At 48.1% G+C, this 26696-nt stretch overlaps 2 protein-coding genes across 4 annotated transcripts in view; one reads left to right on the top strand and one right to left on the bottom strand.

Moving 5' to 3' along the window:
- LOC142246119 (polyadenylate-binding protein 2) overlaps positions 1-18179 on the bottom strand; it is a 61739-nt gene extending 43560 nt beyond the window's left edge. Inside the window, exons 1-4 of one of the 2 annotated variants that reach the window (XM_075319144.1) lie at positions 18027-18179; positions 16493-16588; positions 15040-15465; positions 13268-14926 (exon numbers count right to left, since the gene is read on the bottom strand). In XM_075319144.1, coding sequence (XP_075175259.1) covers positions 14777-14926; positions 15040-15456 — 567 coding nt within the window. In that variant the 5' untranslated portion in view covers positions 15457-15465; positions 16493-16588; positions 18027-18179 and the 3' untranslated portion in view covers positions 13268-14776. Of the gene's footprint in view, positions 14927-15039; positions 15466-16492; positions 16589-18026 lie in introns of those variants that run through there. The other variant, XM_075319141.1, reaches the window with a different exon arrangement.
- Positions 18180-18671: 492 nt separating this feature from the next.
- PPP1R3E (protein phosphatase 1 regulatory subunit 3E) overlaps positions 18672-26696 on the top strand; it is a 52598-nt gene continuing 44573 nt past the window's right edge. For both annotated transcript variants that reach the window (XR_012724878.1, XM_075319124.1), the window contains exon 1: positions 18672-20851. Coding sequence is in view for 1 of the 2 variants with exons in the window: in XM_075319124.1 (XP_075175239.1) it covers positions 20438-20851 (414 nt within the window). In the remaining variant the exon portion in view is untranslated. The remainder of the gene's footprint in view (positions 20852-26696) is intronic.

Genomic DNA, 26696 nt, shown 5'->3' with positions numbered 1-26696 from the left:
GCGTGCACGGGACCTCGGGCGCAGTGGGCGGCGTCCTGAGATATGAAATGGAGCAATGGGGGACGGCGTCAATCTGCAGGAGGGACAGCAACGGACGCAAGAGAGCCCGCCCCCATGGATAATTTACAAGAATTGCAGGCAAAAAGGTACAACTTTATAAAGTGTTTAATTTGGTTTCAAAGGAGGCACAAAAAGTACAGGAACCGTGCTAGAATGCAGCCCACGAGCTGCAGAGGGGGAAACGTTTAGGTTTAAAGCTAAATTTCTGATGACAGGTTCCCTTTAACTTGTGTGATAAAACTGGTTTAAAATAATAAAAACTCAAAGTTTGAAAAATTCTACATTTTCATCAAATTTCCAATATTTTCACAAATAAAAAAAATATGATTCTAAATTTGCCACTAACATTAAGTACAATATATCATGAAAAAAAAGAAAAAAAAATCTTCGAATCACTGGAAGCTGTTGACATGTTCCAGTTATTACCTCATAGAGTGACACTGGTCAAAATTTTAAAAATTGGCCAGGTCAGAAGGTAAAAATAGGCTTGGGGGTTAAGGTGTTAAAGGGAATCTGTCACCAGGTTTTTGCTACCTCAACTGAGGCCAACATAATCTAGCGACAGAGACCCTGATTCCAGCAATGTGACACTTACTGAGCTATTATTGTGATAAAATCAATGTTTCCTCTGCTGCAGATCTAGCAGTTATACAGAGCTGCTGAATATGCTGGACTACCTGGCAGCAGGACAAGTAGTCCTCTAATGATAAAATCCCTGTTTAATCAGCAGTAGATTATCAAAACTACACCAAGCAACACAGTTAGTGACACATCGCTGAAATCAAGATTTTTGTGTCTACATTATCCTGCTCTCAGATTAGGTGGCAAAAACCTGGCGACAAATTCCCTTTAAGTCCACTAGGTATGAATGATCATAATGAAGTCAGCTCCTTTATATAAAATGTGGTAGGATACTAGCAACTGTTGTGATACTTTCTATGTCGTCTCTTTTTTCCTTTCTTCACTGTATTTGTAGCTTTATATGTGGTCTGTCCAATAATATAAATGACAGTACTGGTGAATTTAAAAAGGAGGGCACAGAGGTACCAGATAAAACATAATTAGACAGCCCAGTCAATATTCTTATATGACATTTCTAGAAAAAGAAAAAAAAAAAAAAATATAAAATGCGCCAGTGGTGAGTGCAACTCATTTTTCTTCTACTCTCGTAATGTTTTATTTCACTCTATGGCCAATACTAGATATTGTGTTTAGTTCAACATGAAATATTTGATGTGAAGTCCACTTTAATAAAATCAGCAGTGTAGGGCTGCCCAATCATTAAATAAAAATGACAGCACCCGCTTGCTGAAAGGTACTGTTTAATGCTTCAGATTTTCTTTTTTCACACTGTTATAGACATCTAGGGAGTTCTCCAAGCGCTAACAACTGCTCTACTAAAGCACCTCTCCAACGTTTGTTTTTTTTTTCCAGGGTTGGAGTGGTGCTTTAAATCTAAGCCCCACGCCCCCTGTCATATACTCACCTTCCTGTGGCTTCACTTTTTACCGACATTGCTCCGGCCCCGCAGTGCCATCTTGCGATCATAACGTCTGACTAGCCGGAAGACAGTAGATATGTCACAAGCACTCAATGCATCTCTATGAGGGGTAGAATGAGGCTCTCAGAATTGTATTGATGTGACCTCCGATGTGCTCCATGATACACTGGAGCAGCCAGCAGGTCACAAATCACAGGAGATCCACCAGAGTGTAGCTGGGAAAGGATGAAAACACTGGAGGGCGAGTATAAGACAGAGGGCAGGGCACTTGCATTTAAAACAGCACTCCAGCAGTGCAATATAATTAAAAAAAAAAAAAGCTGGAGTGGTGCTTTCATACATCTGAACAAAAAAATGTAAGGAATAAATGAAGAAATTACAAGCATCAAGTGTCAATATTGGCTGAGCTATTAGTTTACAGTCCTATGTAAGAAAAGAACTAAGCCTGAGTGTACGCTCACACAAGTGTATGACTTGGACGAGTGCAATGCGAGAAAATCTTGGACAAATGTTATTCGATGAATGAGAGCAGATTGTCAGCTTTTTTTCTCATCTAGATTCTGGATAAGCGAAAAGTCACAGCATGCTGCGATTATCTGCGAAAGCTGTGTCACTCACACCCATACAAGTCTATGGGTGCGAGAAAAACATCAGACTGCACTCGGATGACATCCGAGTGCAATGCGATAATCTCATCAGCTTGACAATGAAGGAGATTAATCCCTACCTCTCCTCCGCAGCTCCCGCCCTCTCCTCCACAGCTGTGATCCGTTCAGTCACGTAACACTCAGCTCACGCTGGCAGCACAGCGGGAGCCGAGGGTCATTAGTATATCACATCTGATGCACTCGCATCGTATGCTATACGTTCGTGTGAATGCAGCCTCAATGTGAGCATACCTCCCCTGGTGAAGTGAACAATATACAATGCTTTATTAATACAAAAACACACGTAAAACCATTCAAAATGTTTTTGAAACACACACTGTATCCTTCAATATTGTGGCAGCCTGTGCCAGAAGTGAACATCATCCCTAAACCATTTATCAAAAGGAAAACCCGCACTTGTGGAACCACTGATGCGGCTGTCTCAAGGCCGCTCCTGCACGTCCTTACAATGTAGAGAAAGCAATAGGAAAAAAATAGGACTTTGTGTGCCACAGTTACGCAACAGCATAATTGAATATCACCCAAAACCAAATGGTTGTATATAAAAGAAGGGAATTTTGTTTACTTACCGTAAATTCCTTTTCTTCTAGCTCCTATTGGGAGACCCAGACAATTGGGGTGTATAGCTTCTGCCTCCGGAGGCCACACAAAGTATTACACTTTAAAAAGTGTAACCCCTCCCCTCTGCCTATACACCCTCCCGTGCATCACGGGCTCATCAGTTTTGGTGCAAAAGCAGGAAGGAGGAAACTTATAAATTGGTCTAAGGTAAATTCAATCCGAAGGATGTTCGGAGAACTGAAACCATGAACCAAAAGAACAATTCAACATGAACAACATGTGTACACAAAAGAACAAACAGCCCGAAGGGAACAGGGGCGGGTGCTGGGTCTCCCAATAGGAGCTAGAAGAAAAGGAATTTACGGAAAGTAAACAAAATTCCCTTCTTCTTTGTCGCTCCATTGGGAGACCCAGACAATTGGGACGTCCAAAAGCAGTCCCTGGGTGGGTAAACAAATACCTCGTTAAAAAGAGCCGAAAAACGGCCCCCTCTTACAGGTGGGCAACCGCCGCCTGAAGGACTCGCCTACCTAGGCTGGCATCTGCCGAAGCATAGGCATGCACCTGATAGTGTTTCGTGAAAGTGTGCAGACTAGACCAGGTAGCCGCCTGACACACCTGCTGAGCCGTAGCCCGGTGCCGCAATGCCCAGGATGCACCCACGGCTCTGGTAGAATGGGCTTTCAGCCCTGAAGGAATCGGAAGCCCAGAAGAACGGTAGGCTTCAAGAATCGGTTCCTTGATCCACCGAGCCAAGGTTGACTTGGAAGCCTGCGACCCCTTACGCTGGCCAGCGACAAGGACAAAGAGCGCATCAGAACGACGCAGGGGCGCCGTGCGAGACACGTAGAGCCGGAGTGCTCTCACGAGATCTAACAAGTGCAAATCCTTTTCACATTGGTGAACTGGATGAGGGCAAAAAGAAGGTAAGGAGATATCCTGATTGAGATGAAAAGGGGATACCACCATAGGGAGAAATTCCGGGACCGGACGCAGAACCACCTTATCCTGGTGAAACACCAGGAAGGGGGCTTTGCATGACAGTGCTGCTAGCTCAGACACTCTCCGAAGTGATGTGACTGCCACTAGGAAGGCCACCTTCTGCGAAAGACGTGATAGAGAGACATCCCGCAGCGGCTCGAAAGGTGGTTTCTGAAGAGCTGTTAGCACCCTGTTAAGATCCCAGGGTTCCAGCGGACGCTTGTAAGGTGGGACTATGTGGCAAACCCCTTGCAGGAACGTGCGGACCTGCGGAAGCCTGGCTAGACGCCTTTGAAAAAACACGGAAAGCGCCGAAACTTGTCCCTTGAGAGAGCCGAGAGACAAACCCTTGTCCATTCCAGATTGAAGGAAAGAAAGAAAAGTGGGTAAGGCAAACGGCCAGGGGGTAAAACCCTGATCAGAGCACCAGGATAAGAAGATCTTCCAAGTCCTGTGATAGATCTTGGCGGACGTTGGTTTCCTGGCCTGTCTCATAGTGGCAATGACATCTTGAGATAACCCTGAGGACGCTAGGAGCCAGGACTCAATGGCCACACAGTCAGGTTGAGGGCCGCAGAATTCAGATGGAAAAATGGCCCTTGAGACAGCAAGTCTGGTCGGTCTGGGAGTGCCCACGGTTGACCCACCGTGAGGTGCCACAGATCCGGGTACCACGACCTCCTCGGCCAGTCTGGAGCGACGAGGATGGCGCGGCGGCAGTCGGACCTGATCTTGCGTAACACTCTGGGCAGCAGTGCCAGAGGAGGAAATACATAAGGCAGTCGAAACTGCGACCAATCCTGAACTAGTGCGTCCGCCGCCAGAGCTCTGTGATCTTGAGACAGTGCCATGAATGCCGGGACTTTGTTGTTGTGCCGAGACGCCATGAGGTCGACGTCCGGCGTTCCCCAGCGGCAACAGATCTCTTGAAACACGTCCGGGTGAAGAGACCATTCCCCTGCGTCCATGCCCTGGCGACTGAGAAAGTCTGCTTCCCAGTTTTCTACGCCCGGGATGTGAACTGCGGAGATGGTTGAGGCTGTGGCCTCCGCCCACAGCAGAATCCGCCGAACTTCTTGGAAGGCTTGACGACTGCGTGTGCCGCCCTGGTGGTTGATGTACGCGACCGCCGTGGCGTTGTCCAACTGTATGCGGATCTGCCTGCCCTCCAGCCACCGATGGAACGCCTTTAGGGCTAGATACACTGCCCTTATCTCCAGAACATTGATCTGAAGGGAGGACTCCGTCGGGGTCCAGGTTCCCTGAGCCCTGTGGTGGAGAAAGACCGCTCCCCACCCCGACAGACTCGCGTCCGTCGTGACCACCGCCCAGGATGGGGGCAGGAAGGATTTTCCCTTCGACAGAGAAGTGGGAAGAAGCCACCACTGAAGAGAGGTTTTGGCTGCCAGTGAAAGAGAGACGTTCCTGTCTAGGGACGTCGACCTCCTGTCCCATTTGCGGAGAATGTCCCATTGAAGTGGACGCAGATGAAACTGCGCAAAGGGAACTGCCTCCATTGCTGCCACCATCTTCCCTAGGAAGTGCATGAGGCGCCTCAAGGGGTGTGACTGGGCCCGAAGAAGAGAGTGCACCCCTGTCTGCAGTGAACGCTGTTTGTCCAGCGGAAGCTTGACTATCGCTGAGAGAGTATGAAACTCCATCCCGAGGTAAGTCAGTGATTGGGTCGGTGTCAATTTTGACTTTGGGAAATTGATGATCCACCCGAACCTCTGGAGAGTCTCCAGAGCAATGGTCAGGCTGTGTTGACATGCCACCCGGGAGGGTGCCTTGACTAGGAGATCGTCTAAGTAAGGGATCACCGAGTGGCCCTGAGAGTGTAGGACCGCCACCACGGATGCCATGACCTTGGTGAAGACCCGTGGGGCTGTCGCCAGGCCGAAAGGCAGTGCCACAAACTGAAGGTGTTCGTCCCCGATGGCGAAACGCAGGAAGCGTTGATGCTCTGGTGCAATCGGCACATGGAGATAAGCATCCCTGATGTCGATTGATGCTAGGAAGTCTCCTTGGGACCTCGAAGCAATGACAGAGCGGAGAGATTCCATCCGAAACCGTCTGGTTCTCACGTGTCTGTTGAGCAGTTTGAGGTCCAGAACGGGACGGAATGATCCGTCCTTTTTTGGCACCACGAACAAGTTGGAGTAAAAACCGCGACCACGTTCTTGAAGGGGAACGGGGATCACCACTCCTTCTGCCTTCAGAGTGTTCACCGCCTGAAAAAGAGCATCAGCTCGCTCGGGGGGCGGAGATGTTCTGAAGAAACGAGTCGGAGGACGAGAGCTGAGCTCTATCCTGTAACCGTGAGACAGAATGTCTCTCACCCATCGGTCTTGGACATGTGGCCACAAGGCGTCGCAAAAGCGGGAGAGCCTGCCACCGACCGAGGATGCGGTTTGGGGAGGCCGAAAGTCATGAGGAGGCCGCCTTGGAGACGGTTCCTCCGGCGGTCTTTGGAGGACGTGACTTAGACCGCCATGCATCAGAGTTCCTCTGGCCCTTCTGTGGCCTGTTGGACGTGGATGATTGGGACCTGGCTGAGGGCCGAAAGGACCGAAACCTCGATTGAATTTTTCGTTGCTGAGGTCTGTTTGGTTTGGACTGGGGTAAGGACGAGTCCTTTCCCTTGGATTGTTTAATAATTTCATCCAATCGCTCGCCAAACAAACGGTCGCCAGAAAATGGCAAACCGGTTAAGAACTTCTTGGAAGCAGAGTCTGCCTTCCATTCTCGTAGCCACATGGCCCTGCGGACTGCCACCGAATTGGCGGACGCTACCGCTGTACGGCTCGCAGAGTCCAGGACGGCATTCATGGCGTGGGATGAAAATACCGACGCCTGCGAAGTCAAAGACGCAACTTGCGGAGCAGAGGTACGTGTGACCGCATTAATCTCAGACAGACAAGCTGAGATAGCTTGGAGTGCCCACACGGCTGCAAAGGCCGGGGCTTCATAGATGGATTTCATCAGGAGCTCCATCTGCCTGTCAGTGGCATCCTTGAGCGATGAACCATCTGCCACTGATACTACGGATCTAGCCGCCAGTCTAGAGACTGGAGGATCCACCTTGGGACACTGAGCCCAACCCTTAACTACGTCAGGGGGGAAGGGGTAACGTGTGTCATTAAGGCGCTTAGTAAAGCGCTTGTCCGGAAATGCTCTGTGCTTCTGGACAGCATCTCTGAAGTTAGAGTGATCGAAAAATGCACTCCGTGTACGTTTGGGAAACCTAAACTGGTGTTTCTCCTGCTGCGAAGCCGACTCCTCTATAGGTGGAGTTGGGGGAGAAAGATCTAGCACCTGGTTGATGGACGCTATAAGGTCATTTACTATGGCGTCCCCTTCAGGTGTATCAAGATTGAGAGCAACGTCAGGATCAGAGCCCTGAGCTGCGACCTCCGCTTCATCCTCCAGAGAGTCCTCAAGCTGAGACCCCGAACAGCGTGATGAAGTCGGGGAAGGTTCCCAGCGAGCCCGCTTAGCCGGCCTGGGACTGCGGTCCGTGTCGGAGTCCTCCCCGTGGGACCTAGATGTCACCCCAGGAGCACTCTGCTGCGCAGACCGAGAGGGGCCTGGGGGCGATGAACTCACAGTGCCCGGGGCCTGTGTAAGTACCGATCTGGACTGCAAGGCTTCTAGTATCTTAGCAGACCATCTGTCCATAGACTGAGCCATGGATTGTGAAAGCGACTCAGAGAGTTTCTCAGCCAAAACTGCAAACTCTGTCCCTGCCACCTGGACAGTGGAAGCCGGCGGTTCTACCTGAGCCGAGGGTCCCACCAGTGCCCGAGGCTCCGTCTGAGTGAGTGCCACAGGGGCCGAGCATTGCTCACAGTGAGGGTAGGTGGAACCTGCAGGTAACATAGCCGCACAAGAGGTACAGGTTGCAAAATAACCCTGTGTCTTGGCACCCTTGCTCTTTGCGGACGACATGCTGTTGTCTCCTCTGAGAGTGATCACTGAGGGTATATAGCCACAAGCAAAACAATGCGGCCGAACAGAGAAAATGTATACAAATATATATATATATACATACACACACTTCGGCACCCGAGGGGGGGCCAGCACCAGGTAACCGGTGTGGCTTACCGACCGCCCAAAGCGGTTGTGTGTTCACCAGATTCCCTGCCTGGGCCTCCCAGAGCTGCAGAGCTCGTTCCTGAAATCCTCCACCGGCAGAAGTGATTGTAAAAATGGCTGCCGGAGCTCTCAGGGGAGGAGGGAGCCGTGGGCGGTGACTAATAAAGTGCGGGAATCTGGTGCCCCACAGTGATCAGTGAGGGGGGAGGAGGACACCTAAGTATGCTCCAGCCCTCACTGCCGACGTCCAGTCGACCGTCCCGCCCTTACCCCTGACTGGCAGGCCCGGGGGCGGGAGTTATGGTACTAGGCCGCATGAAGCCGGGGACCAAATTTAATAGCGCGGCCGGCAAACAGGCGCGGTCGGCGCGGTAGTCCCGGTCGTCACAAAAAAAACAGCAGCCGCTGCAGTGTCTGTGACACAGGCGCTCCATGCGCCGTCCCCAAGGGGACAGAGTACCTTTTAGATGCAGGGCCTGTCCCTGATGATATCCAGTCTCCTGTCCGGCAGATTCCCCCAGGGGCTGCGGAGGGAGCCCGGTCCCAGTGAATGGTGACCGGTTAGGATCCCACTTCTCCCAGAGCCTCTAAGGGATGGGGAAGGAAAAACGGCATGTGGCTCCAGCCTCTGTACCCGCAATGGGTACCTCAACCTTAACAGCACCGCCGACTTAGTGGGGTGAGAAGGGAGCATGCCGGGGGCCCTGTTGGGGGCCCTCTTTTCTTCCATCCGATATAACCAGCAGCTGCTGCTGACTAAAATGGGAGCTTGAGTGAATGTGTGCCTCCTTCAACACAAAGCATAAAACTGATGAGCCCGTGATGCACGGGAGGGTGTATAGGCAGAGGGGAGGGGTTACACTTTTTAAAGTGTAATACTTTGTGTGGCCTCCGGAGGCAGAAGCTATACACCCCAATTGTCTGGGTCTCCCAATGGAGCGACAAAGAAATATATTTTTATTATATATAAGGGATGGGGATAACAATCAATCAAAAGACAAGATAATGAATCATATGTAATGCAGGGAATGAGGGCAAGGAAAAACTGGCACGGTAGACCCTAAAGAGTCATGCAAGTAAATAGACCCATAAAAACTAGCCTGACAATCTACAGTATATAACAACTGCTGACATGCAAAAGGATTCAGTCAAGAATAGAGTTAAACAGGGGGTTAAAGGTAATCAAAAAGGACCAAGGTAAAGAACCATCCAGGGATATACATGAACCCAGGATTAGATCATAATAAAAAAATAAAAATTAAAAAAAAAAAAAAAATCTTTATTTTTATATAGCGCTAACATATTCCGCAGCGCTTTAAATACATCAGGCACACTGTCCCCATTGGGGCTCACAATCTAAATTACCTATCTGTATGTCTTTGGAGTGTGGGAGGAAACTCACGCAAACACGGGGAGAACATACAAACTTCTTGCAGATGGTGTCTTTAGTGGGATTCGAACCCAGGACCCCAGCACTGCAGGGCTGCAGTGCTAACCACTGAGCCACCATGCCGCCGCGTCTCGCAAAAAGCTTCATGCCACTCCACTCTCTTCCCCCTCATGAAGCTTTTTGCGAGATGCGTAGGGGTACACCTACTAAATTCCATCTGACGTGACCTCTGTTATGGGTGAGTTAATTACCTCTTTTTGGACCTTTTTCCTCTTACTTGGATTATTATGATCTAATCCTGGGTTCATGTATATCCCTGGATGGTTCTTTACCTTGGTCCTTTTGGATTACCTTTAACCCCTTGTTTAACTATGCTTGACTGAATCCTTTTGCATGTCAGCAGTTGTTATATACTGTAGATTGTCAGGCTAGTTCTTATGGGTCCATTTACTTGCATGACTCTGTATGGTCTACCGTGCCAGTTTTTCCTTGCCCTCGTTCCCTGCATTACATATGATTCATTATATTGTCTTTTGATTGATTGTTATCCCCATCCCTGAATTTATTATATATATATATATATATATATATATATATATATATATATATATATATATATATATATATAATATATTTTTACATGCAACCACATGGTTTTGGGTGATATTCAATTATGCTGTTACGCAACTGTGGCACACAAAGTCCTATTTTTTTCCTATTGCTTGCTCATCATCCCTAAACCATGTAACATGTAAACCAGCTCTAGAAAGAATGGCAAATGATGGAGAGGTATAGTATACCAAAATCCATACAAACACCAAGGAAAGAGCTATGCAATGCCTGAAAATACAATAGTCAATATGTCCACACACAGACCAAGTGCCAAATAACATCCAGAGCCCTGGATACACTAATGAACAAAGAAGAGAATACTTAGTCCATGAGGTCCCCCCAGTCAGGTGTGTGTGGCAATGTACTGCCAATGCCAGTAAGATGAAGAGGCAGACATGGAGGGGAGACGTGATAGAGACGAGCCTTGGAGCAGTACATTGCCACACACGCACCTAACCGGGGACTCATGGACTAGGTATTATCTTTTCTCTATAGGTGGACATATTGATTATTGTTTTTTCAGGGATTGCATAGCTCTGCAACAATATTGAGGATACACTGTTTCAAAAATATTTTAAATGGTTTTAATGTGTTTCGTATTAATGAAGCATAGTTCATGTCACCAGTGGTGGTGTGCTCACATTCACGCTTACTTCTTTTCTTACATGCGCTTGTCCCCCACAAGCATGCAGCACCCCCTAATTGATTGATTTCATTGCTGTGCATCGCCCTTCTACATCCAAATAGTTCACAGTAAAGCTTGACAGTCTCCACTTATAGGAAAATACCTGTTAATGGTGCCCACACAGCTTACTACACAACCAACCTTTTACCAAACTTCACTAAAAACAAAGTCCCAGAGGCCCATGTTCATAAAGTGATGGCAAATCACAATGAAATGCCATCATTATAGGATCAGAGAAATCTTTTCACTGATTAAGACTTTTACTAATAATGTCCAATATTACACAGCCAGCATCAGCTTCTAATAGCAGCAACCAGTGTTAAGCTCCGCTCACTGCTGATAACCTCTTAAAGAGAACCTGTCAGGTCCCCTATGCACCCAGAGCCACGAGCAGTTCTGGATGCATATTGCTAATCCCTACCTAACTGTCCCAGCATCTAGTAGCATACATATAGAGATCTTTAGAAAAAGTATTTCTAAAGATACTTAATGAGCACAGGGACTAGTTGCAAGGGACGTTATTTCCCCCGACTAGTCTGCCCTCTTATGCCCCTGTGGGCATGCTAACATGCCATTCCATTCCCAGCATCATCAGCATGGATGAACATACCTTTCCGTTGTCATCGCCTCAAAGGCCGGGTTTAAGCTCAGTGTGCATGATCACAATTGCCCAGCACTCCCAGGCATGCACAGTAGACCTCGCTGAAGCCAAGATGTATACACCCAGCTTCAAAGTGCGCATGACTGGAAGTGCCAGGACTTCTGATCATGCGCCCTGAGCCTACACCCAGCGTCGGAGGCGGTAACAAAGGACAGATATGCAGGGTCCAGGCTGCATTGAATAGTATGTTAGCACGCCCACAGGGGCGGGCTAACGTGCTATGAGGGCAGACTAGTCGGGGGAAATAACACCCTTGTGACTAGTCCCTGTACTCATTTGCATCTCAAATGATCTCTAGAAATACTTTTTCTTATGATCTCTTTATGTACGCTTGTAAATGCTGGGATAGTTAGGCAGGGATTAGAAATATGCACCCAGAACTGCTTGCGGTTCAAAGTGCATATGAGACCTGACAGGTTCCTTTTAAATTCTGCCGCCACTCTCTGTCAGTAGTATTTAAAGCACGTGGTCCGAGGGGACACCACTTCATGCGTCCATCGGCTCCGTTAAAACGTAATCGAGGGGTGCTGATGAAGTAGCCTGATGAAAATCCAAGTGCCTGCTATGACAAAGCTCCAGTTAAAACCCAAAACACTTGTGTATTTTTCAGTACATTGTAACGTATAGTTGGAATGGTGTAATTTAAAATAACGCCTCATACAGCTAAGTTGACACAAAGAAAAAAAAGATGGCTCTTGGAAGAGTAGGGGAATACCAAAACAGAAACAGACCTGCGTTCACTGTTTTAGCTAGGGCGTGTAATGTATGGTTTCTAAATATGCAAGGTGTCCACATACATTATGCCAACTATAAAGGGAGAAGAAGGATCAGGCATATTTAAGGGGTTCTTTATATCCTCATCAGGATTTTCGTATATAACCTAAAGCCAGTGCTCTACTGGCACTATCAGGCTACTTATCTGCATACCTGTAATGGTCAACTCGGATGTTTAGGCTTTCAAATACAAGAAAGTAAACTTTAAAAAAAAAAATCAGCAGCTTCTTGATTGGCATTTGCAACTGAGCAAATAATATATGGGTGGGTATTCAGATGGATTCCCGCCCCCCTGCCTGTTGTTCCTCCCGCTCTGTTCACTATGGTATTATACAAACAAATCACTTTGATTAAGGACCTGTGGCGAGGTCATACCCATGTGACCTGGTACCTAGCTTTGTTGGCTGAGGCCCCGCCCCTTCTGGTCACATGGGAATGACATATGGGCGGGGGGGCAAGGCAAGGGGGCGGGAATCCATCTGAATACCCACCCATATATTATCTGCTCAGTTGCAAATGCCAATCAAGAAGCTGCTGATTTTTTAAAAGTTTACTTTCTTGTATTTGACAGCTTAAACATCCGAGCTGACCACTACAGGTATGTATAGAATCAGCCCGATAGTGCCAGTATAGCACGGGCTTTAGGTTATATACGAAAATCCTGATGATTGGTTCCCTTTAAGTGCAACATGGACAAGTCCCTGTTCCCATGGGGACATTTAAAGAAAAAAAAAAAAATCTAACAAAAAACTGTGCTGGGGAACGGAGTTTTTTTTTAAATGGGACAACACCTTTAAAATTGATGTGCACTATTAAAAAGAATATTCATTTTCACTACAATTCTAGAATATTCTGCATTATTTCTAATATTTAGGCTCTTGTACCCCTTAAGCAGATAAGTCCACAAATGAGTGAAATAGCTGTGGCTTTTACCTGCAGATAAAATTAGCATGGGGATTACAGTACCAGGCAAATTCATTTTTCATACGTCATTTCACAATCCACATGATGGTGCCTTTTTTTCTCTGCATGGATTGAGGATTTTCAAAGTGAATTATACCCCTTTCAATGTAGAAGGGTTTAAATGTATGATGAATCGGCAGCACATCTGCTTTCCCAATGCAATTCTCTAACACAGTGAACCACAAGTACATTTACATTTGGAAATTAAAAAAAAAAAAAAAAAAAAACACTATAAAATATGCATAGGCCCCAAATTTCCTAAGAAAGCCTACAAGTCAGTAGGTCACTTAGAAGACAGTAAAACAATAGCAAACAGTTGTGGCTAAGGAATCTTTAATGCATGGATAACATTTGCTCCAATTTTCAGTGTAATATTGTTCTGCAGGGAAGGAAGCCACTGTTCCCTTATGTGAGGATGACCTAGGTGGGAGCTTCCTCCTCCGCAGGCTTTTCATTACTAGGACTGATGAAGGCAATAAAAACAAATATTTTGACCAGGTAAGGACAGTTTTTAAAGAGGGGTTTGGCATATATCTGCATATATGACCAGAAAATGAAGACTAATATTATGGATATTCCCAACTGCAGAACAAAAAGAGACCTGCTAATTATGCAAAGGGGTTTACAATCAATGAAACACATATTTAGGAACAATCTATTGGTTGGGCTGGATTCGCCTAAATGCAGAAAAACTAAAAATTATGCCAGGGACGGATCTGTCACATGACGGACAGCACATACTTACAATGGCGTTTTGCAGGTTTCCATCATTTTACATGAAGAAAAAAAAAAATGCTATTTGTTCCAGTACAAATGACAGAAATTGCAACAACGTCAATGTGAACCAAGCCTAAAGGGTGCTTTACACGTGCGACATCGCTAGCGATGTGCGCAATAGCACCCACCCCCGTCGTTGGTGCGACATTTGGTGATCGCTGCCGTAGCGAACATTATCGCTACAGCAGCGTCACACACACCTTGTCAGCGATGTCGCTGTAACCGCCGAACAATCCCTCATTCAAGGGGGAGGTATGTTCGGCATCATAGCGATATCACTAAGCGGTTGCCCAATAGCAGCGGAGGGGCGGAGATGAGCAGCCGGAACATGCCGCCCACCTCCTTCCTTCCGCATTGCCGGTGGACACAGGGAAGGAGATGTTCATCATTCCTGCGGCGTCACACATAGCGATGTGTGAAGCCGCAGGAGCGACGAACAACCAGCGGCATGCACCACCAACGATATTTGGAAAAGGAGCGACGTGTCAACGATCAACGATTTCTGACGTTTTGGCGATCGTTGCACGTCGCTCCTTGGTGTCACTCGCTAACGACGTGACCCCAACGATATATCGTTAGCGATGTCGCAGCGTGTAAAGCACCCTTAAGCTGATTTTTCTAGATTAAAGGGCAATGGTGAAACGTCACGGTTATTACTGCAGCAGAGGAAAAAGCTCCCACATATTCTATTAAAGTGTACATGACCAGCAGCAAGAAAAAGCAATAAATACCTGCACTGCTCACAGACACAAATGGATACAGAGCAATCCAGGTCGTTATTCCATACACAAAGCATCACAGGCACCAGACACACACAAGCATTGCTTCCACACAAGACAAATTTACATCACATGCACTGAAAGGTATATGGCTGCAGACATGCCGTGTACAGACTCCGGCCTACATGCACGGCGATAATAAACATTCATCCTCACACCGAATGTACATATACCGAGAAACAATGCCATTCAGCTTCAAACACACAGCTGGTTGCGCATGGATAAGCACGCTGTTTGCAATGGACATTTAGTGTCTGTTGCTTTGGGTGTCACTTGCTGGCAAATAGAGCTCCCACAGTCATAAGAGCACCAAGAGCCACTGCCCCAGTCAGTACAGTCTTCAATGAAGCCCAGTTTCCTTCACGTTGCCTCCGTGCTTCTTCTATAGCCCCATCTCCATAGAGAGCCAGGAACCCATTCTAAAGCAAAGAAAGCCATTATTAGTACAAGGGGGTACACAATGGAAGGGAAATGTGCACAAGATTTACTAAAGACCTATACACAATGTTCATGCCATAAAAGCAAGCCTCACCCATCCGCCATTGCTCAGCATCCAATCCCTCAAGTTAGTCTCAATATAGGTCACCATCCAGTCTTGGATCCGTGGCAGAAGAGGGGCCATCTCCTTGTTGACACTCTCCGCACACAGTGCAGCGCCGAACACAAAAAATGCTACTACACGACCCCAATTCACCCCACCTTGGAACAGGCCACTTGCCACCTCCGCGAAATGTGTATATGCTGTGCCAGGGGTCACGTGTATCTGTGCAGAGATTTCACTGAAAGCCTGCCGGAAACGTTCCTCAAATTCATCCCCAGCGGCCCGCATGGCTGAGTGCAGAGGACAGGATGCAGGTTGGCTTGGATCGGGTACTAAGCTTCGCTGGCACAATTTATACCGTACAAAGTCCTCCACCAGGGGGCGGGTTCTTGGGTCCGACTGCGCCATCCAGGCTTTCTAGAAAGAGAAATACATGTACAACCTGTACTGAAAAGGAAGGAATAGGGAGGCAACAAGGGAATTGCAGATATTAAAGGGGAATTCCAGAACGAGATTACTTCCTGCCTGTAATTATCCACTCGGCAGCCGTTCAGACATCTTAGCAGTGCCGCTTTATAAAGAATCTGTCAGCAGATTATGCCTTACTGAGCCAAAAGCAACAATGGTAAAGACCCCAAAATACCAGGATTCTGGGGAATTTAAGCGCTATCCCCTATCCATAGTATTCGCAAGAATGAGGGGAGAGCCAAGGGGGACATGCTCAACTACTGCTACATTCATTGTCTATGGCAGAGGTTCCCAACTCCAGTCCTCGAGGGCCGCCAACAGTGCATGTTTTCAGGATTTCTTTAGCATTCCATCGGTGTTGGATTCAGCACCTTTGCAGGTGATTAAATTATCACCTGTGCAATACTAAGGAAATCCTGAAAACATGCACTGTTGGTGTGCCTTGAGGACTGGAGTTGGGAACCTCTGGACTATGGGACCGCCGGAGAAAGCCCGGCACGGTGCCTGACTATTTTCAGCAGTCTCCAAAGACATACTGATAGGAAATTCAGACTGTGAGCCCCAATGGGGACAGTGATTATGTCTGTAAAGCACAGTGGAATTTAATGGTGCTATATATGTAAAATAAATGCCATGGACAATGACTACAGCACTGGTCAGACATCCCGATACCAAAATGACGCCCCCCTTCCCTCTGTGTCAATTTGTGACCACACACTTGAAGGGGCTATTTAATCCAGCCGCCTTCTCCACCAAGGCTGATCCAAAACCAGTCAGTCCTTTCTTGCACATCATTAGTCATTTGCAGACAGGGGTGAGTGTGTGTGCCAAAGCAAACCCAAAAGTTCAGCAAGACTGAAGGTGGGACATCAGGGCTGATATTAGTAAGGTAGATACATCTTTATCTGTCTGGATAACAGTTCTAGTAGAAGCCGGGTGGCATTGGATAAGTGATAAAAGATGGTTACCAGCTCACCTCTATAAAGGCAAATGTAGGGTTCTCAGCATGGAGAAAGCCATTCCTGCCCGGGGTGGCACAGCGAGAATTCAACAAACTGATGCTCCAGCCATCCTACAAATAAGGTAGTAAGCTTTATGCCAACATCTTAATATTGTGAAATTCTCAAATATATCTGAAAACATTTAAAGGGGTTTCCCATGAACAAAGTTCAGTTTAATCATTAGATCATGGAATAATAAGTTCTACCATTGGATGCATTTAAGAAAAAATAAAATCCTGCGCTGATATAATTTCATATATGTGCCCTTGCTGTGTGCTATGTAATGGCCATGTCTGACTGTACAAGGACATGGTTGGATCATACCACATCTCCTAGGCTGGAACAAAAGCAAAATAATATATAGATATTACAGCAATGGATCATAGATGATGCTTTTTGTGAGGTAAAGCATTTTCCTGCTTGCTTTAAAAAACGTTATACCTCACAAAAAAAAAAAAAAAGGATTTGTGGTCCCATCCTGTAATATCTGTATACTGATCATGTTCCTGTACGGTCAGACACCTCCATTACACAGTACATAGAAGGGGCACATATACAAGATAATCTCAGGAAACTTTTTTTTTTTTTTTTTTTTTTTTTAAACACATCCAATTGTGGAAATTATTATTATTCCAAGATCTATTGATTAAAGTGCACTTTGTTAATGGGAAAAAAAACCTTTAAAAGGAATTTGTCAGCAGATTTGTGCGCCCCCATCTGAGAGCAGCTTAATGTAGAGACAGAGACCCCGATTCCTGCAATGTGTCACTTACTGAGCTGTTTGGTGTCTTTTGATAACATCAATGTTTTCTTTGCTGCAGATCTAGCAGTTATACAAAGCTCATGAATATGCTGGACAACCAGACAGCATACCAAGTAGTCCTCTAATGATAAAATCACTGTTTAATCAGCAGTAGATTATCAAAACTACACTAAGCAGCCCAATGAGTGACACATTGCTGGAATCAGGGTCTCTGCCCCTACATTATGCTGCTCTCAGATTAAATGGCAAAAACCTGGTGACAGGTTCCCTTTAATCCCTTTTCCTACGACATTTCATGGATAACCCATGCATAAGGATCTGGGTATGGTCTGAAACATTATGGGAAAAAGGGTTAAATCTTTTCGGTTATACTTGAGAATGTGACAATTTTAAGATGTCGGAATGAAGCTTACTATTTTATTTGGACCACGGCTGGAGAATCACTTTCTTCCGTTAGCTCTGGATAAGTAGATGATTTGGCTCTGGCCATTATACTGTCAGTGATGGGATTTGGAGGGCACAGGCTGTACTGGTGTCTATGGGGGCCAGATGTGCAGCACCAGAAGCGTTCAGTGGATGAGCTGGCTCCAGCAGTAGGTGGTGGAGCTGCTGCCTGTCAGCACTCCTGTGCTGCAGAGCAGGCAGCAGTCCTACCAGTATCAGCTCCTATAGAGATGTGCTGACAACCCCCACCCCCTGCAGCTCAGCCATTGCAGCCCCGTGGCAGAGCGGTGCCGGCCTCTCACCAGTCATGTGCTGCTCGGGGACCCCCCGTAGCCTTTTGCAGCCACTCTCATGCTGCTCGCTACCACCTCAGTCCGTTCCTCTCCCCTTTTCGGTTTCAGCGGAATCCACTTCCGGTTCTGTCATGGCGACGCCCGATGACGTCAGTCCAGCTTCAGTAGACTCCTCCTGATTGGACGGAGCAGACTGGCGCACGGGAGCAGAAAATGCCGCCATACCGTAATGTGCAGAGTATGTGGCCGACATGCACCTAGGGCTTACGTACAGTTGGCAGCTCCCTCACGGTACAGTACCGGTACAGTCACGGCGCCGGTCACCACAACATCTGCCACAGTGTTCCATCAGTCCACCACCAGAGCGACAGAGCATATCCCCGCACCGAGCCTGGGCCATGCGGCGCCGCATGTGTTCCTCAGCCGGGCTGCTCCTGAGTGCGGCGGTGTGTCCCGGGCCTTGTATAGTCGCTTTCTCCTCACATGCAGTGGCATTAGCAGCTCCGGGGCCCAGCATGCCGGTTACCGCCACTCTTGTCTCCGGTTTCCTCATGTCTGCTCCAACACAGATCACCTTGCATTGGGCTCCGCCCTGCAGCTCCCCTCCAATCTGCTGTGCGGACAGGAGGAGGGGTGGGCACGGGCTGGAGCGTCGGCGGCCGCTCTACACTGAGCATTACGGGAATGGTCCAGTTGTCTGCAGGATGCGGGATGCTGTGATGGAGCAGGGCAGTGATACAGAGGACACGGGATAACTGAGGGTGTCAGCTGGGCAGCAAAGAGGAGAGAGCTGGGCAGCAAAGAGGAGAGCTGGGCAGCAAAGAGGATAGAGCTGGGCAGCAAAGAGGAGAGAGCTGGGCAGCAAAGAGGAGGGAGCTGGGCAGCAAATAGGAGAGAGCTGGGCAGCAGAGGGGTAACAGCTGGGCAGCAGAGAGGAGAGAGCTGGGCAGCAAATAGGAGAGAGCTGGACAGCAGAGGGGTAACAGCTGGGCAGCAAAGAGGAGAGAGCTGGGCAGCAAATAGGAGAGAGCTGGGCAGCAGAGGGGTAACAGCTGGGCAGCAAAGAGGAGAGAGCTGGGCAGCAAATAGGAGAGAGCTGGGCAGCAGAGGGGTAACAGCTGGGCAGCAAAGAGGAGAGAGCTGGGCAGCAGAGGGGTAACAGCTGGGCAGCAAAGAGGAGAGAGCTGGGCAGCAGAGGGGTAACAGCTGGGCAGCAGAGAGGAGAGAGCTGGGCAGCAAAGAGGAGGGAGCTGGGCAGCAGAGGGGTAACAGCTGGGCAGCAGAGAGGAGAGAGCTGGGCAGCAGAGAGGAGAGAGCTGGGCAGCAGAGAGGAGAGAGCTGGGCAGCAAAGAGGAGGGAGCTGGGCAGCAGAGGGGTAACAGCTGGGCAGCAGAGAGGAGAGAGCTGGGCAGCAGAGAGGAGAGAGCTGGGCAGCAGAGGGGTAACAGCTGGGCAGCAAAGAGGAGGGAGCTGGGCAGCAGAGGGGTAACAGCTGGGCAGCAGAGAGGAGAGAGCTGGGCAGCAGAGGGGTAACAGCTGGGCAGCAGAGGGGTAACAGCTGGGCAGCAGAGAGGAGGGAGCTGGGCAGCAGAGAGGAGAGAGCTGGGCAGCAGGGGGGTAACAGCTGGGCAGCAAAGAGGAGGGAGCTGGGCAGCAGAGGGGTAACAGCTGGGCAGCAGAGAGGAGAGAGCTGGGCAGCAAAGAGGAGGGAGCTGGGCAGCAGAGGGGTAACAGCTGGGCAGCAGAGAGGAGAGAGCTGGGCAGCAGAGAGGAGAGAGCTGGGCAGCAGAGGGGTAACAGCTGGGCAGCAAAGAGGAGGGAGCTGGGCAGCAGAGGGGTAACAGCTGGGCAGCAGAGAGGAGAGAGCTGGGCAGCAGAGGGGTAACAGCTGGGCAGCAGAGGGGTAACAGCTGGGCAGCAGAGAGGAGGGAGCTGGGCAGCAGAGAGGAGAGAGCTGGGCAGCAGGGGGGTAACAGCTGGGCAGCAAAGAGGAGGGAGCTGGGCAGCAGAGAGGAGAGAGCTGGGCAGCAGGGGGGTAACAGCTGGGCAGCAAAGAGAAGAGAGCTGGGCAGCAGAGGGGTGAGAGCTGTGTAGCAGAGAGGTGTGACCTGAGAGGTGTGAGCAAGGCAGCAGAGAGATGTGAGCTGGGCAGCAAAGGGGTGAGAGGTGTGAGTTGGGCAGCAGAGGGCTGTGAGCTGGACAGCAGAAGACTGAGACCTGGGTAGCAGAGGGATGTGAGCTGGGCAGCAGAGGAGTGACAGCTGAGATGCAGAAGGGTAAGAGCTGAGCAGCAGAGGGCTGAGAGGTGTGATCTGGGCAGCAGAGGGCTGAGAGGTGTGATCTGGGCAGCAGAGGGCTGAGAGGTGTGAGCTGGACACTGGGAAGCTGCATGGCACAGACAGGATAGCTTGTTACATACAATGTCTCGTCCTTCTCGGCCTCCCTCTGGGGACATCCCCAGAAACCTAAGTTATATAGCCGGGTTGTATGAACGAGCCTACTACCGTACAGCAAGACCCAGTTTAGAGGAGCACGATGAGATAGAAGAAGGGCCGTCCTGCACTGGCCTCTCCTGTACAGTGAAACCCCAGACTGTCCCTCGCAGGTGGCGCTCACGGTCTGCACCTGCGCTGCGCGTGTCCCGGGTAGAGCGACACCGTAGTCCGGAGACAAGAAAGAGAGTGCGCTTTGCTGATGCTTTGGGATTGGAGCTGGAGTCTGTCCGCCACTTTAGACGAGAGGACCTGCCCTGTATCCCTCAGCATGTCACCTATCGGCTGCAGAAGGAGCTGCTGGAACAACTCGGAGGCTCTTGCATAGCCAGGGAGGACGTGGTATGTTGTCGTCTTTTATCTTATTCTTCACTAGTGTTCCTTATGGGCAGAACAATTTAATTACAGTCATGGCCAAATGTTTTGAGAATGACACCAAAATTATATTTTCACATGATCTGTTGCCCTCTGGTTTTTAATTGTGTTTGTCTGATGTTTACATCACATACAGAAATATAATTGCAATCATATTATGAGTACCAAAAGGTTATATTGACAGTTAGAATGAGTTAATGCCGCAAGTCAATATTTGCACTGTTGACCCTTCTTCTTCAGGACCTCTGCAATTCTCCCTGGCATGCTCTCAATCAACTTCTGGATCAAATCCTGACTGATAGCTGTCCATTCTTGCATAAGCAATGCTTGCATTTTGCCAGAATTTGTTGGTTTTTGTTTGTCCACCCGTCTCTTGATGATTGCCCACAAGTTCTCAATGGGATTAAGATCTGGGGAGTTTCCAGGCCATGGACCCAAAATCTCTATGTTTTGTTCCATGAGCCATTTAGTGATCACCTTTGCTTTATGGCAAGGTGCTCCATCATGCTGGAAAAGGCATTGTTGGGCGCCAAACTGCTCTTGGACAGTTGGGAGAAGTTGCTCTTGGAGGACTTTCTGGTACCATTCTTTATTCATGGCTGTGTTTTTAGGCAAGACTGTGAGTGAGCCGATTCCCTTGGCTGAGAAGCAACCCCACACATGAATCGTTTCAGGATGTTTAACAGTTGGCATGAGACAAGACTGGTGGTAGCACTCACCTCTTCTTCTCCTAATAAGCTGTTTTCCAGATGCCCCAAACAATCGAAAAGGGGATTCATCTGAGAAAATGACTTTACCCCAGTCCTCAGCAGTCCACTCCCTGTACCTTTTGCAGAATATCAGTCGGTCCCTGATGTTTTTTCTGGAGAGAAGTGGCTTCTTTGCTGCCCTCCTTGAAACCAGGCCTTGCTCAGAGTCTCCGCCTCACAGTGCATGCAGAAGCACACACACCAGCCTGCTGCCATTGCTGAGCTAGCTCGGCACTGCTGGTAGTCCGATCCCGCAGCTGAAACAGTTTTACGATACGGTCCTGGCGTTTGCTGGTCCTTCTTGGGCGCCCTGGAGCCTTTTTGGCAACAATGGAAGCTCTCTCCTTGAAGTTCTTGATAATGCGATAGATTGTTGACTGAGGTGCAATCTTTGTAGCTGCGATACTCTTCCTTGTTAGGCCATTTTTGTACAGAGTAATGATGGCTGCACGTGTTTCTTTAGAGATAACCATAGTTAACTGAAGAGAAACAATGATACCAAGCACCAGCCTCCTTTTAAAGTGTCCAGTGGTGTCATTCTTACTTAATCATGACTGATTGATCGCCAGCCCTGTCCTCATCAACACCCACACCTGTGTTAATGGAACAATCACTAAAACAATGTTAGCTGCTCCTTTTAAGGCAGGAATGCAATGATGTTAAAATGTGTTTTGGGGGTTAAAGTTCATTTTCTTAGCCAATATTGACTTTGCAAGTAATTGCTGTTAAGCTGATCACTCTTTATGACATTCTGGAGTATATGCAAATTGCCATTAGAAAAACTTAAGCAGTAGACTTTGTAAAAATTAATATTTGTAGCATTCTCAAAACTTTTGGCCATGACTGTACATTGTGCTATTTTGCAAGTGCATGTAAGTGGTATGGATCCCAAAATTACTACGATTGTCTCATAGAAAAAAAGGTCCATTTATTCCATGGCATAGCTTAAAGGGACCCTGTCATGTCATTTTTTTTTTATAGTGAATCGCCCCCAATGCGTTTAAATGATGCAATGTGCATCACGAACATGGTTTTAAAAAGAAAAAAAAATCCTTGTATTTATCTTAAATAAAGACTTTATATGCTTAGGTGAATGCAGTAAATACCTTAGGCTCCAGTCATAGGGGCGGCACTTTTTTGCTGGCATCAGTCACTGCCACTCAGGTTTAGGCATGATTCTTTGTTTTAGCTTAGTCACGCCCCCAGCATTGTAATTGATCACGTCACAGGTCCTTCAACATCACTTCTTTGCCCTCCTCCACCCATTACGGTCACAAGATTGTGACATCAGCACAGGTGCTTCACCACCGCTTCTCCAATTCTCAGCTCTGTTCTGATGTCGTGATCATATGACCATAATGGACGGAGCTCAGCAGAGAAGGGCTACTTAAGGACCTTTAGTAATGGTAGATGCTAGACTGTATGGGCTCCTTCCAGGTATGACATAATTTCTGCCACCTATAAATAAACGGGAAGACAAAAGGAGCGGAAAATAGGGTCTTATCTGAGGGGTGTTATGGAAGAACAACACTGAGGTGCTCACTTCGAGATGTTGTGAGAGTCACAACCACTAGACGCACATGTGAAACCGGCTGCTGGTGCCCCACTTGGAACCAGATAAATCGCATAAGAAGGGGTCAAATGCCCCGCTGCCAAAGTAAGGAACAATCCAAAGGACTCTTCAGTGACTATAATTCTACGTGATTCAGAGAAATCTTTCTCCTTCTGGAAAAAAATCACATTGTGAATACACTGTTAAAACGCAACAAAGAACATTTATTTTGGGTACTTCAAATTACAGCTTGTGGATCAAGACAAGGCATGGGCTCCCCATAAGTTGTGCAAAAGATGCAAAGAAGATGTCTGCTTGTGGTATAAAGGCAAGGAGACATATTTTCACCTTGTTATTCCAATGATGTAGTGTGAACAGCAGGAGCACAGTAATGACTGCGATTATTGTTTGGTTAAGGCCTTGTGCCCACGTGTCGGGTTTTTTTTTTTTGCATTTTTTCATGCATTTTTACTTGCTTATTTTAATCAATAAAAGCAAGAAAAAAGCATCCCAGCAACGTCTATGAGAACCCTGACTTGCTGTGCACATGCTGCTGCTTTTTTCTTTGCAGATTTTGTTGCTGAAAAAAGAAGCAGCGTGCCAATTGTTTCTGCGTGATTTTTCTATGTTTCTATAATCCCCTGCAGAGCTTTATCACTACAGGGCATTATAGCGCATCACTTCACCTCACACACCGTGCATACAGCTCTCTGTAAATCAGTAACACGGGGTCGTCATGGTGACGACCCAGGGTTACTGTGGCAGCAATTGGGTCCCTGAAATCACATTACAGGGACCCGGTCGCCAGGGATAGGTAAGCGATTCCTTTCCCTGTCTTCTGAATGCTGTGATCGCAGCATTCAGGGGGTTAAACTGCCAGTAACGGTGTATGCACTGCTCCGGGGCAGTAAGAGCTGGGTACCAGCTGTAACCTCAGCCAGACCCGGCGGTGATCATGGGGCCTGAAACCCCCCGCTATCGCCGTGACTAACAGAAAGCAATAAAAGAAGCAGAAAAAATGCACAAACACAGTAAAAAATGTGTGTTTTTTCAGCTGCTTTTTTCCTGCCAAAATATGCTTTTTATGTGCAGAAAAGAAGCAACGTGGGTACATAGCCTTTAGGTTTCAATAGACGAAACAAAAAAGGACTAACTTACCCTAATCTAATATCAGCTATTCGTCTAGTACAGACCTGGGCAAGGGGCGGCCCGCGGGCCACATCCGGCCTGCCTACTCTCGGTGACCGGCCCGCCTGGTTCAGGGCGTCCTTGCTGGCCGGTCACTGATGAGGGCAATCTGACCTGTTGTCCGGAGCTCCAGGAGGCCCGTGGTCAGATTGCCCTCATCACACGCTACGTGCAGAGCAGGGAACAGAGGACAGATCCTGCAGCGCCGCACAGTCAGTGCAGGCAGCGGAACGCAGGAATCTCTCCTCTGTTCCCTGTCCGGCACCTTTTTCTGTGACACACACGCACCCTGATGTCGTCAGTATGGCGCGCGTGTGTCATTTGAAAAGTTCCCGCCCGGCAGCAGAAGACGCTGCAGCGGCGGGGCCTGTACGGAGAGAGGCAGCGGCTCCTAGCAATACAGCGTCGGCGAAGCCTGGGCATGTGAAAGAAGCAGCTCAGCGGGGGGCTCGTACGGAGGAGCCTGAGGAGGGGACAATAAGAAGACAGGTGAGTGGTTACTGCGGGACAATGGGGGGGCGGGCGGGGGGTAACTGTTGACAAATATTTGGGGTGTAGTGGTGTAGTATATAGTGGTGTATATAGGGGTGTAGTGGTGTAGTATATAGTGGTGTATATAGGGGTGTAGTGGTGTAGTATATAGTGGTGTATATAGGGGTGTAGTATAATACAGGTGTATATAGAGGTTTAGTTTGTGTATATAGGGGTGTAGTATAATACAGGTGTATATAGGGGTGTAGTTGGTGTATATAGGGGTGTAGTATAATACAGGTGTATATAGGGGTGTAGTTGGTGTATATAGGGGTGTAGTATAATACAGGTGTATATAGGGGTGTAGTTGGTGTATATAGGGGTGTAGTATAATACAGGTGTATATAGGGGTGTAGTTGGTGTATATAGGAGTGTAGTATAATACAGGTGTATATAGGGGTGTAGTATAATACAGGTGTATATAGGGGTGTAGTGGTGTAGTATAATACAGGTGTATATAGGGGTGTAGTATAATACAGGTGTATATAGGGGTGTTGTTACGGGGGGCTGTCTGATAATAACCGAAAGGAGTATCAGACAGTCAGGGTCCACCGTGCAAAGACTTTGCTGCAGACTATGGCAGAGTGCAATACCTCTGTTAACTCACAGAAAGATATAATAAGAAAGTAAAGCAATTCCTCCCTTACTTGGAGGGTGTGTGGAATGATCTCTGTTAATAATCACAGAGACAAAGGCAATGTGTGCGAAATGGCACCTACCTAGGTCCGCTCTTCTAGTGGTGCAAAAGAGACGAACAGCAGCGTAAGCCGCACAAAGCTCCTACCTGCGTTCGCTCCACTAGTGTGCGAGGACACGAACCACTAGATATGGCACCTGCCTAGGTCCGCTCTTCTAGTGGTGCAAAAGAGACGAACAGCAGCGTAAGCCGCACAAAGCTCCTACCTCTGTTCGCTCCCCTAGTGTGCGAGGATACGAACAACTGCCAGACGCAGTATAAGGAACGTTACCCTAGCGGCAACGTCCACCTACGAGTACAATCACAAGGCCCAGCCAGACCATGTGCCTCAGGCACCTGCCTATGTCCGCTCCCCTAAGAGGTAAGGATACGGACAGCAGCCGAAGCTGTAAGGTATAAGAACGCTACCCTGCCGGTAGCGCTCACCTAGCATAGACAGAGAAATGCCTAGAGGAACGCGCACAGAGCGTCTACTCATATGCATGAACCAAGAGGACTGAGCACCATGCGGCGTGTGTCAGGGTCTTATATAGACTCTGTGCCTCATCCAAGATGGAGGACACCAGAGCCAATCCGCTTCCAGAACGACAGGAGTGACGTCATGCTGGCCTATCACCGAGCAAGACGTCACAAGCACATGACCAGCGACCAATCGGCACAGAAGGTGTCAGAGACATGTGACCTCGTGTCAGCGATGATGTCACCCGCACATGTGCAATGGCTCCAAGATTGGACTTAGTCTCCGGCGCTCGCACATGTGCAGTAGCAAGAAATCTGGACTTAGTCTCCAGCGCTCGCACATGTGCAGTAGCAAGAAATCTGGACTTAGTCTCCAGCGCTCGCACATGTGCAGTAGCAAGAAATCTGGACATAGTCTCCAGTGCTCGCAGCAACCGTAACAGGTGTAGTGGTGTAGTATAATACAGGTGTATATAGGGGTGTAGTATAATACAGGTGTATATAGGGGTGTAGTGGTGTAGTTTAATACAGGTGTATATAGGGGTGTAGTATAATACAGGTGTATATAGGGGTGTAGTGCTGTAGTATAATACAGGTGTATATAGGGGTGTAGTATAATACAGGTGTATATAGGGG

This window comes from Anomaloglossus baeobatrachus, chromosome 1 (assembly GCF_048569485.1).
Source record: "Anomaloglossus baeobatrachus isolate aAnoBae1 chromosome 1, aAnoBae1.hap1, whole genome shotgun sequence".
NCBI lineage: Eukaryota > Metazoa > Chordata > Amphibia > Anura > Aromobatidae > Anomaloglossus > Anomaloglossus baeobatrachus.
The sequence above is the reverse complement of the archived record's forward strand: the minus strand, read 5'-3'. Positions and strand labels throughout refer to the sequence as shown.